This window comes from Anomaloglossus baeobatrachus, chromosome 3 (genome assembly GCF_048569485.1).
Source record: "Anomaloglossus baeobatrachus isolate aAnoBae1 chromosome 3, aAnoBae1.hap1, whole genome shotgun sequence".
NCBI classification, from domain to species: Eukaryota; Metazoa; Chordata; class Amphibia; order Anura; family Aromobatidae; genus Anomaloglossus; species Anomaloglossus baeobatrachus.
In genome coordinates this window covers 210,147,660-210,159,921 of record NC_134355.1, presented here as the reverse complement: position 1 = coordinate 210,159,921, position 12,262 = coordinate 210,147,660, and the positions used below count along the sequence as shown (strand labels likewise).

The window sequence follows — 12,262 nt, the reverse complement described above, 5'->3', positions numbered from 1 at the left end:
TCGAGCGGGCTACCTTTCTCTTCTGGGCCATAGCCCCTATATGGTCGCCATCCCAAACCAACCTGGCGGAGTTGTTTTGCAATTCTCTGTCTTTCTAAATTCAACTGTTTTAGGTCTTCCAAGTATCCCAGGCGGTATTCTAGGAGGACTCGTATATCTGCAACACACTCCGTCGTTCCCGCAATGGCACAGGGAACCATACCGACTTCACAGGGTATCCTGGCTTCATTATGAATATCAATTCTTACTCTCGTCACGCCGATCTTATCAACCATCTCCTGCATGGCTCTTCCATGTCGTCCAATAAGCCTCATAACCATCTCTTTGGGCACTTGAATGCTCTCTTCAACAAACTCCAATAACCGTCGAGCTGTCTTCACCGCTTCTGCAGTGTTCCCATAGATATGGAAGGTTCCGCTGTCTTTTTCTAAGTGTACAGCTGTAACCCCTGGAACCTCCCTGGCTTGCTTAATGTTATTTCTTAGCGCTCTCAATGCCAGCTCGATCAATGTTGTCTTCACAACCACCACTTCTTGAAACCCTGTGGTCAGCTGCGCCAAGCGTCTGGCGTCTTCATCCTTCTTGGCAGTGATGAGCCACTTTGTACGAAGACACCGAAGGTGCATGTCACTTAGGATGGCCACTCGCTTCTTTGTGACGTCACTAAAAGAGCACACCACCAACCGATTAGTCTCTGCGGCAAAGTACACTTTACAGGCCCCTACTGCCTTCTGGAATCTCTCATGCACCTTCTCACTGGCACAGGCTTCTCTTAAGTCTTCCGGCATGTCTATCCAGCACTTGAAGACTGGTCTGCTTCCTTCACTGTCAAGGACACTAGACTGTTCCTAAGGTCTCTTGTCGTCCTCCATATTCTCCATCAAAGGCTTCACCTGTTGAGTTACACACGCCTCGGGTTTCAGGCTCTTAGCTGAGCCAATCGCCTTGTCTTCAATCTTGATCTTACCCACTGAGTCAGTCAGGTTCTCAGCTCCTGATGAGACCTTACGTCCGATCTTCACCTCTTCCTCAGAGGCTCTTTCAACTTTTACAGCACCAGCCGTGTCTTGGGACTTCACTGCATTTTTCCAACTTCCTCTTGGGTCTCTGCAGTGTCACCCTCTGCCTTCTCTTGGGCATTTACAGCATCACCTTCTAATAGAGTGTCACGCCCTTCAGCACGGTACTCTGTTCTTCTTAGAACCTTGGCACCATTTTCAACATTCAGCACCTCAACACTGGGTAGCTTACCGGTCCGCTCACCAGGACCTTTGTGGATTTGTACTCCACCAACACTGTCTAGAATTACTTCTCCTATATTACTCTGCAGTATGTCATCTCCTACAGCGCTTTCATCCAACAGACCACCAGCTTCATGCTTGGAAATTATAGAAGACACCGCCATTACTTCTTTGGTCGGTTCTTTCCCTGCAATTTCACCCTGCTGAATTCTGTTGTTACAATGTGTCAGTTCCAGCACAGACACATCTTTCTTTTGCATGATTTTGCTGTCCGACTCTACATTAGCGGTTGCTATCGGCAACGTGCCTTTCTCAACCTTCTCTGCACACTCGGATTCGGGAAGGGAATCCGCACTGTGGGCAGAAATACACGACATTGTCTCTATCTGGTCCATATTTTCAGAGGTTGTAGCTAGCTCCGCCCCTCTGCGCCTGTTGCGCCTTCGGCGACGGCAGGAGGATTTCCCCTCTTTGCTCATCAGTATGTCACTGTACTCATTTGTCACTTTAGTAAAGTCAGTGTCTATTCTGGAGTCATCGTCACTCCCCCTGGTGTTCTGGACTACCACGTCCCCACTTAACCAGGTGTCGGACCCCTTGTCTGGAGCTCTCCCGTTTTTATCGGTCACACTATCATTTGTTACTTTAACGGTCATGTCACTAAGTTGGGCATGTCCCCCATTATCTTTGGTCACCCCCAACTTAGGACTGTCCTTAAGTGGAGGTACCTCCTCCTCAGTGTACCTCAATGTCCCACCGGGAACCTGTATAACCTCTTGCGGAAAAGAGGCTTCCGTAGGCGGGAGCCGACTGATTCCTGTGCAATCGGTCCCGGCCTCTGTCTTCCATAAGTCCCGAAAGAACTCAAAGTCCTGTCCTATGATAACTGGACATAGCAGATCTGGAGCTACATCCACATCAGGGCGCCCCATACGTTTGGCCGTCTGAATCATCACCCTGGCCAGAGGATATTCTTTAGTGGTCCCATGCACACAACGTCCTTCTATTGTCCTACCCACCATAAAATGGAGATCGGACATGGGTCTCACTAAGGTCAACTGGCTACCCGGGTCTAACAGACCAGACACACTTAGCCCATTCAAGTCCACGGAGCACTTCTGTGGCCTCACATCGGATGGATATCCTATACCGCAGGTAGGACATAGGTAAGGCGAATCCCATTGCCCCTTGCTATAGTCCCTCTGTTCGGATTTTGAATGCTCCACCCCCTTGTGGGTCACTACCGCTTTCTGGGGTCTTGCCCCCTGTTGGGTAACTACCCCGTTACGGGCCTCCGCCCCCTTTTGGGCAACCACCCCTTTTTGGGACTCCGCCCCCTTTTGGGGTTTCCATGCAATGTCCTTAGCCCCCAGTTCACACCGTTCGCCCTTATCTCCCTGGGCACCCAGTGTTCATACTGGCCCCCGAAGGGAACGCTCAAACTGGTTCATGGCTGCGACATCGCTACATTCTAGATCTGAAAATAAGGAGCGCTGATAGTGTAACACCAAAGTGATCAGTGGGGTATACCTGGAAAATATACACTCACCTGGATCAGTTGTGACAGTCACAACTACTAGTGCGCATGAGATAATGGCGTCTGCTGCAGCCCCACGTGGATGAGCATACAAGATAAGGCAGAAAAGGAGTTAATGCTGCGCATCAGCCAAATGAAGACGTATAATGTTGATGAAGAGGAGTATTCTTTTATTTCATAGGTCTACGCGTTTCAAGGTGACAACCTCTTCCTCAGGACCAATGCATCAACAACAAGTACCTGTTGTACCAGGTACTTGTTGTTGATGCATTGGTCCTGAGGAAGAGGTTGTCACCTTGAAACGCGTAGACCTATGAAATAAAAGAATACTCATCTTCATCAACATTATACGTCTTCATTTGGCTGATGCGCAGCATTAACTCCTTTTCTGCCTTATCTTGTATGCACATCGCTACATTCTGACAACTCCTGCTGTTCCACAATGTCCGCAGGGACCATTCCCTCTTTTTGGCTTTCAGCCCCCACTGCTGTCGCTGGACCTCCTGTTGGTGCTGCTGACTCTGTAGCAGTTGGTTCAGGAGCTCCTCCATGCTTTCCGGGTTATACCGCCCGTACAACCAGGGTCTCCAGCCTGTGGTGTATCACTGCTCACCAAGCAGGGCCTCTCAATTCCGGCTGGCCTGGAACCTCCAGTCACTGGTCTCTCGCCACTGCAGCACAGGACCCTGCAGACCCACTGATTCACCGCAAGCAGCTGGAGCACGCTGTCCCTGTTTGTGGACCCGCCGATCCACAGCAATACGTCCTAGGCCGTTGCCCTTAGCAACCAGGCTGCGTTGCCCCTAGCAACCAGACCACATGCCCGCATTCTCCACCATAATGTAGCGGGGTGGGGGTCCCCCAGGACGACAAAGAGGCAGTGACCCAAATAGTTCGATCCAAACAGCTTTATTGTCCTCGCTGTACAGGCAAAGTCATCCGGAACAGAGCCGGGTTATGCACTGTCCATACGGGTCCCCGTCACACAGGCACCCCTTGCCATAGGAGACGGTCTTACGATGCCCCGTTCGGCTGTTCCAGGAGGGTCCAGAGACTTATAATCGCTCCACACAGGCCTGGAGCTTTTCCAGGCTTCCTGCTCTGCAGCTTACAGAGCAGACTCTATTACAAGTCCATAGTGGAAGTTTAACCACTTTCCCCACTCTCTGGCACCTGCTAGCAGACACCTCTAGCTGAGGTTCCTTCTCGGCCCCAGGGCCCTCTGCAGACCACTGGGTCTGTGTCTCCTCCAGGAGAGGTTCAGCCCTACAGCCCTGGTCTGGCTGCACTCGCCTCAGTCTCGACTCAGACTTAATATCGGAGCCCTGTGCTCAGCCTCCACACAGGTTGCTCCATCCAGAGCTCTCGGCTCTGCTCTCACTCTCCAGAACACACACTGCCAGTCTCCTAAATCAAGCTGCCCACACCCACAGGTGGAGTTCTGTGATTCTCAGCTCTGCACAGCACCCTGGGATTATTAAAGGGAACCTGACCCTTATATGTAGCAAGAAGCCTTTGTGGACTACAAGTCCCATAGCAAACTCTTCCGTTTAGATATCGCAGGTACCTTCTCCACTGTGACATATAGCGACCATTTACCACATTGGTGGTCGCTACCTCACATATGGGACAACCAAAATGTTGTGCACACACTGCGTTTTTTTCCTATAGGTTTTACTGCAGAATTTCTGCAGCAAAAAAGAAGTAGTATGTCACTTCTTTTCCGCAGGTTCCTTCGTTTTTTGCCATAGATAATGGTAAAAAACTGCAGGGACCAACCAGCGGTAAAACCAAGGCAAACCGAGGTAAATTTACGGGTGCGTTTTTACTGCGGTTTTTGTCGTGGGTGCGGAATTCTGCCAGAAGATGCAGATTTTTCTTAAGAAAAGCAAATTTCCCTCTGCGCACAGAGCCTAAATCCACGAGGAAAAAGTAAGCAGCAAATGCATGGGAATTCAGAAATCAAATTCACTTTGCTGGTATTGTAAAATGTGATGTTTTGTTCCGCAGCAGAAATGCCATGTGTGAACGTGCTCAAAGGGAGGTTTTGGAGATTTTCATTTCCTGGAGTAGTTTTGAAGATTTTTTTTCATGTATTTTTGGAACTGGGATTTTTTTTCTGATGATTTTTGACTTTTCAGAAAAGTAACATTAACGCTCTTTCTCCCACCAGGTAAAAAAAAACCCCAAAACTTCTAAGAGATTGAACACATGAACAGCACAGTCATTTTACAATAGAACAGAATAGGAAGAGTCAAATGGCTTTTCAGGTGTTTTCTGGAGCAGAACCACGCTGAAAAAATATCTTATCAGACAAGTTTACTTCTTTCTCTGCCAGAACTGATCAGTCTTTAGAAAAATTCTGTATTCAGCGATACTTTCCCATTACTGAGAGAGTAGTTGGTACTACCATATGTAGATAAAGAGGATGGAGGCGGCAGAGCTCTGCCTGTAGCTTCTCCCTCTGCATGTAGCTCCTCCATATAGCTCCTATCTCAAGCTCCTCCCTCTCCTTCTAGCTCCCCCCCTCGCTCCTTCCTCTGCCTCTAGCTCCCCCCCTCGCTACTTCCTCTGCCTCTAGCTCCTCCCCTCGCTCCTTCCTCTGCCTCTAGCTCCCCCCTCGCTCCTTCCTCTGCCTCTAGCTCCTCCCCTCGTTTCTCCCTCTGCCTCTAGCTCCCCCCCTCGATCCTCACTCTAGCTGTCCCTCTCGCTCCTTCCTCTGCCTCTAGCTCCCCCCTCGCTCTAGCTGTCCCTCTCGCTCCTCCCTCTGCCTTTAGCTCCCACCCTCGCTCCTCCCTCTGCCTCTAGCTCCCTCCTCGCTTCTCTCTGCCTCTAGCTCCCCCCCTTTGCCTCTAGCCCCCCCTCGCTCCTCCCTCTGCCTCTAGCTCCCCCCTCGCTCCTCCCTCTGCCTCTAGCTCCCCCCCTCGCTCCCCCCTCGCTCCTCACTCTAGCTGTCCCTCTCGCTCCTCCCTCTGCCTTTAGCTCCCACCCTCACTCCTCCCTCTGCCTCTAGCTCCCCCCTCGCTTCTCCCTCTGCCTCTAGCTCCCCCCTCGCTCCTCACTCTAGCTGTCCCTCTCGCTCCTCCCTCTGCCTTTAGCTCCCACCCTCACTCCTCCCTCTGCCTCTAGCTCCCCCCTCGCTTCTCTCTGCCTCTAGCTCCCCCCTTTGCCTCTAGCCCCCCCTCTGCCTCTAGCTCCCCCCCTCGCTCCTCCCTCTGTCTCTAGCTCCCCCCTCGCTCCTCCCTCTGCCTCTAGCTCCCCCCCTCCATCTGCTTCTAGCTCCCCTCCTCGCTCCTCCCTCTGCCAAGCTCCCCCCCTCGCTCCTCCCTCTGCCTCAAGATCCCCCCTCGCTCCTCCCTCTGCCTCAAGCCCCCCCCTCGCTCCTCCCTCTGCCTCAAGCCCCCCCCTCGCTCCTCCCTCTGCCTCAAGCCCCCCCCTCGCTCCTCCCTCTGCCTCAAGCCCCCCCTCCCTCCTCCCTCTGCCTCAAGCCCCCCCCTCGCTCCTCCCTCTGCCTCAAGCTCCCCCATTGCTCCTCCCTCTGCCTCAAGCTCCCCCCCTCGCTCCTCCCTCTGCCTCAAGCTCCCCCCCTCGCTCCTCCCTCTGCCTCTAGCTCCCCCCCTCGCTCCTCCCTCTGCCTCTAGCTCCCCCCCTCGCTCCTCCCTCTGCCTCTAGCTCCCCCCCTCTGCCTCTAGCTCCCCCCCTCGCTCCTCCCTCTGCCTCTAGCTCCCCCCTCTGCCTCTAGCTCCCCCCCTCGCTCCTCCCTCTAGCTCCCCCCCTCACTCCTCCCTCTGCCTCTAGCTCCCCCCTCTGCCTCTAGCTCCCCCCCTCTAGCTCCCCCCCTCTGCCTCTAGCTCCACCCCCCTCGCTGCCTCTAGCTCCCCCCCTCGCTCCTTCATCTGCCTCTAGCTCCCCCCCTCGCTCCTTCCTCTGCCTCTAGCTCCCCCCCTCGCTCCTTCCTCTGCCTCTAGCTCCCCCCCTCGCTACTACCTCTGCCTTTAGCGCCCCCCCTCGCTCCTCCCTCTGCCTCTAGCTCCACCCCCCTCGCTGCCTCTAGCTCCCCCCCTCGCTCCTTCATCTGCCTCTAGCTCCCCCCCTCGCTCCTTCCTCTGCCTCTAGCTCCCCCCCTCGCTCCTACCTCTGCCTTTAGCGCCCCCCCTCTGCCTCTAGCTCCCCCCCTCGCTCCTCCCTCTAGCTGTCCCTCTCGCTCCTCCCTCTGCCTTTAGCGCCCACCCTCGCTCCTCCCTCTGCCTCTAGCTCCGCCCCTCCCTCTAGCTATCCCTCTCGCTCCTCCCTCTGCCTTTAGCTCCCACCCTCGCTCCTCCCTCTGCCTCTAGCTCCCCCCTCTAGCTCCTCCCTCTGCCTCAAGCTCCCCCCCTAGCTCCTCCCTCGCTCCTCCCTCTGCCTCTAGCTCCCCCCCTCGCTCCTCCCTCCTCCATCTAGCTGTCCCTCTCGCTTCTCCCTCTGCCTTTAGCACCCATCCTCGCTCCTCCCTCCTCCATCTAGCTGTCCCTCTCGCTTCTCCCTCTGCCTTTAGCACCCATCCTCGCTCCTCCCTCTAGCTCCCCCCCTCGCTCCTAATAATATAATAATAATAATCTTTATTTCCATAGCGCCAACATATTCCGCAGCGCTTTACAATTCAGGAGGCTCATATACATATCATATACATAAACATATACAAACAAATAACAATTATAGAAGATACAATATTTAAAGGGAAAAATGGCAACCCTGCTCGTGATAGCTTACAATTTACAATGAGATGGGGGGAGGGGCAAGGTACAAGTGCTTATTTACAATGACAATCCAGCCATCTCATGTGGGATAGATAATGGCTTCCTGGACCAGTTGGCCAGAGCCTTGAGATGCATTTGGGTGCCATGGAGTTTGACGTGGGGTTATGTTCTGAGAAGTTGTAGAGGGATTAGGTGAAATTAGTTTGGCTAGGGAGTGTGATAGGCCGCCCTAAAAAGATGCGTTTTTAGGGAGCGTCTGAAGCTGAGTAAGTTGTGATTTGTCCTAACTTCTTGGGGTAGAGCGTTCCAGAGGTTTGGTGCAGCTCGGAAGAAGTCTTGGATTCGGGAGTGGGAGGTTCGAATTAGTGTGGATGTTAGTCGAAAGTCATTTGCAGAGCGTAGAGAACGGGTGGGATGATAGACAGAGAGGAGGGTGGAGATGTAGGGGGGTGCTGCACTGTGTAGAGCTTTGTGGGTGAGAACAAGCAGTTTGAATTGGATCCTGTGATATATGGGCAGCCAGTGCAATGACTGGCAAAGAGCAGAGGCATCCGAGTAGCGGTTAACCAGATAGGTGACCCTGGCTGCTGCATTAAGGATGGACTGTAGAGGGGAGAGTCTAGTTAGGGGGAGACCAATTAATAGTTACAGTAGTCAAGGCGAGAGTGGATCAGGGCCACGGTGAGGGTTTTCGTCGTTTCCATTGTGAGAAAGGGGCGGATTCTAGAGATGTTCTTGAGGTGCAAGCGGTAGGTGCGGGCAAGAGATTGTATGTGGGAGGTGAAGGAGAGATCAGTGTCAAGTATAACACCCAGACAGCGGGCCTGCAGCCTAGGACTTATCGTCCTCCCTCTAGCTCCCCCCCTCGCTCCTCCCTCTAGCTGTCCCTCTCGCTCCTCCCTCTAGCTGTCCCTCTTGCTCCTCCCTCTGGCTTTAGCTCCCACCCTCGCTCCTCCCTCTGCCTCTACCTCCCCCCCTCGCTCCTCACTCTGCCTCTAGCTCCCCCTCTAGCTCCTCCTCCTGCCTCTAGCTCCTCCTCCTGCCTCTAGCTCCCCCTCTCCCTCCTCCCCCTGCCTCTAGCTCCTCCTCCTGCCTCTAGCTCCCCCTCTCCCTCCTCCCCCTGCCTCTCGCTCATCTCCCTGCCTCTCGCTCCTCCTCTCGCTCAGCTCTCTGCCTCTAGCTCCTCCTTCTTTTGCCCCTCACTTCCCCTTTGCCTCTTGGTCCCCTCTTTGTTTCTAGCTCCTCCCTTCACCTATAGCTCCTCCCTTTGCCTCTAGCTCCTACTTCAGCCTGTCGTTCCTCTCTGCCCTCTCGCTCCTCCCTCTCAACCTCTAGGTCCTCCCTCTGTCTCTCACTCCCCCTCCCTCTTGCTCTGCCTCTCGCTCCTCTCTTTTACCTCTTACTCCCCCCTATGCCTCTCACACCCACTCTTGCCTTTCACTCCTCCTTCTGCGTCTTGTTCCTTCCTCTCACTCCTTTGCGCCGCTAGGTCCTCCCTTTGTCTCCCACTACTCTCTCTCACTCCTTTGCGCTGCTAGGTCTTCCCTTGTTCTCCCGCTCATCTATCCGCCTCCAGGTTTTCCCTTTCCCTCTAGCTCCTCCCTCTGCCTCTCACTCCCCCTTTGCCTCTCGCTTCCCCTCTACCTGTCGCTCCTCTCTCCACCTCAGGTTTTCCCTTTGCCCTCTAGCTCCTCCCTCTGCCTACTCTCTTCGCCTCTAGGACCTCCCTTTGTCAGCAGCTCCTTCCTCAGTCTTTCACTCCTCTCTGCCCTCTAGGTCCTCTCTTTGTCTCTCAGTCCGCTCTTCTCTCTGCCTCTTGCTCCTCCCTTTAACTCCTCTCTGCACCTCTAGTTCCTCCCTTTCCATCTTGCTCCTTTCTCTGCCAATCGCTTCTGTCTCCACCTCTAGGTCCTTCCTTTGCCTCTAGCTCCTCTGTTCACTTCTAGGTCCTCATTTTGCCTCTGGCTCCACCCTCTCCCTCTCATTCCCGCCTCGGCAGCTCTTCCCTCTCACTCCTCCCTGCGCCACTAGGTCCTCCCTTTCCCTCTAGCGCCTTCCTCTAACTAACACTCCTCCCTTTTGCCTCTAGCTCCTCCCTCCATCTCAGGTCTTCCCGTTGCCTCTAGCTCCTCCTCTGCCTCTAGTCCCCCTCTGCTTCTCGCTCCTCCTGCCTCTAGCTCCTCCCTCCTCAGCACTGTATCACATCTACAAGGCTTTGTTCACATGTATGTTCAATGTTTGTTGCAGGTCTGGCCACAATACCGCATAACACAGCAAGAGGTTCTATGTTTCTGGTGGAATACAGAGGCCAGTCAGTTAGTCTGACCCACCGCTGCCAATCTCATGGGTAGGTCTTCCTGTAGAGCACAGATGTGACCACAGGCTGACCTGCACACTGTCCCAAGCTGTCACACTATTAACTGTTTGTTTACCGCATGGCAGGAAGCAAGCTGCTGTCTCAGGCTCTGTATCTCAGCATCTCTATGGCGGATCTCCTCCCTGAGAGCCTCCATGTCAGCAGACTCCATGCTGACAGGGTTGTGGTGTCTAGAATAGAGCTACTCCTGAGTGGATGACGTCACCGGAAAAGGGCGCGTCCTCCTCAGCATAATGCTGGATAGTGGATACCAGTGCTCAGCGTTGTGCTGCAGTTGCCGGTGAGGAGGCAGAGGCCATTGCACTGTGAGAGACGTTGAGTCTATAATGTACGGGCTCCTGCCAGGTTAGTGATCACATGACAAGTTACGTCATACCTGTCAGGAGTCCGTACATCCTAGCATCTACAGGATCAACTCCATTCTACACAACTATGCTGGTAATTGTAGTATGCTACAGGACCTTTCATGAAGTCATAAACATGTGATCAGTCACGTGAGGAGTGTGGCTTCTGGAGACCTTACAACGTGTGGTTCATGGACAGGAAATAGAAAACCATCTACACTGTATACTGTACATGGCTCTGCACTGCATGCTGTATATACACACTGCTCAGGACTGTATGCTGTATATATATATATATATATATATATATACACGGCTCTGCACTGTATGCTGTATCCACACACGGCTCTGCACTGTATGCTGTATCCACACACGGCTCTGCACTGTATGCTGTATCCACACACGGCTCTGCACTGTATGCTGTATACACACACTGCTCTGTACTGTATGCTGTGTACACACACTGCTCTGCACTGTCTGCTGTATCCACACACGGCTCTGCACTGTATGCTGTATACACACACTGCTCTGTACTGTATGCTGTGTACACACACGGCTCTGTACTGTATGCTGTGTACACACACGGCTCTGCACTGTATGCTGTATCCACACACTGCTCTGCACTGTATGCTGTATCCACACACGGCTCTGCACTGTATGCTGTGTACACACGGCTCTGCACTGTATGCTGTATCCACACACGGCTCTGCACTGTATGCTGTGTACACACACGGCTCTGCACTGTATGCTGTATACACACACTGCTCTGCACTGTATGCTGTATCCACACACGGCTCTGCACTGTATGCTGTATCCACACACGGCTCTGCACTGTATGCTGTATCCACACACGGCTCTGCACTGTATGCTGTATCCACACACGGCTCTGCACTGTATGCTGTATCCACACACTGCTCTGCACTGTATGCTGTATCCACACACTGCTCTGTACTGAATGCTGTATCCACACACGGCTCTGCACTGTATGCTGTATACACACACTGCTCTGCACTGTATGCTGTATCCACACACGGCTCTGCACTGTATGCTGTGTACACACACACTGCTCTGTACTGTATGCTGTGTACACACACGGCTCTGCACTGTATGCTGTATCCACACACGGCTCTGCACTGTATGCTGTATCCACACACGGCTCTGCACTGTATGCTGTATCCACACACGGCTCTGCACTGTATGCTGTATCCACACGGCTCTGCACTGTATGCTGTATACACACGGCTCTGCACTGTATGCTGTATACACACACTGCTCTGCACTGTATGCTGTATCCACACACTGCTCTGCACTGTATGCTGTATCCACACACGGCTCTGCACTGTATGCTGTATCCACACACGGCTCTGCACTGTATGCTGTATCCACACACGGCTCTGCACTGTATGCTGTATACACACACGGCTCTGCACTGTATGCTGTATACACACACGGCTCTGCACTGTATGCTGTATACACACACGGCTCTGCACTGTATGCTGTATCCACACACGGCTCTGCACTGTATGCTGTATACACACACTGCTCTGCACTGTATGCTGTATACACACACTGCTCTGCACTGTATGCTGTATCCACACACGGCTCTGCACTGTATGCTGTATCCACACACGGCTCTGCACTGTATGCTGTATCCAGACACGGCTCTGCACTGTATGCTGTATCCACACACGGCTCTGCACTGTATGCTGTATCCACACACGGCTCTGCACTGTATGCTGTATACACACACGGCTCTGCACTGTATGCTGTATACACACACGGCTCTGCACTGTATGCTGTATACACACACTGCTCTGTACTGTATGCTGTATCCACACACGGCTCTGCACTGTATGCTGTATACACACACTGCTCTGTACTGTATGCTGTGTACACACACGGCTCTGCACTGTATGCTGTATCCACACACGGCTCTGCACTGTATGCTGTATCCACACACGGCTCTGCACTGTATGCTGTATCCACACACGGCTCTGCACTGTATGCTGTATCCACACACGGCTCTG

At 53.2% G+C, this 12,262-nt stretch overlaps 1 protein-coding gene across 1 annotated transcript in view; it reads right to left on the bottom strand.

Annotated features, from left to right (window-relative positions):
* The window catches only part of MOCS3 (molybdenum cofactor synthesis 3), a 186,064-nt gene extending 175,808 nt beyond the window's left edge, over positions 1-10,256 (bottom strand). Inside the window, exon 1 of the mRNA XM_075338198.1 lies at positions 9,947-10,256. Coding sequence (XP_075194313.1) covers positions 9,947-10,042 — 96 coding nt within the window. The 5' untranslated portion in view covers positions 10,043-10,256. The remainder of the gene's footprint in view (positions 1-9,946) is intronic.
* Positions 10,257-12,262: the final 2,006 nt, after the last annotated feature.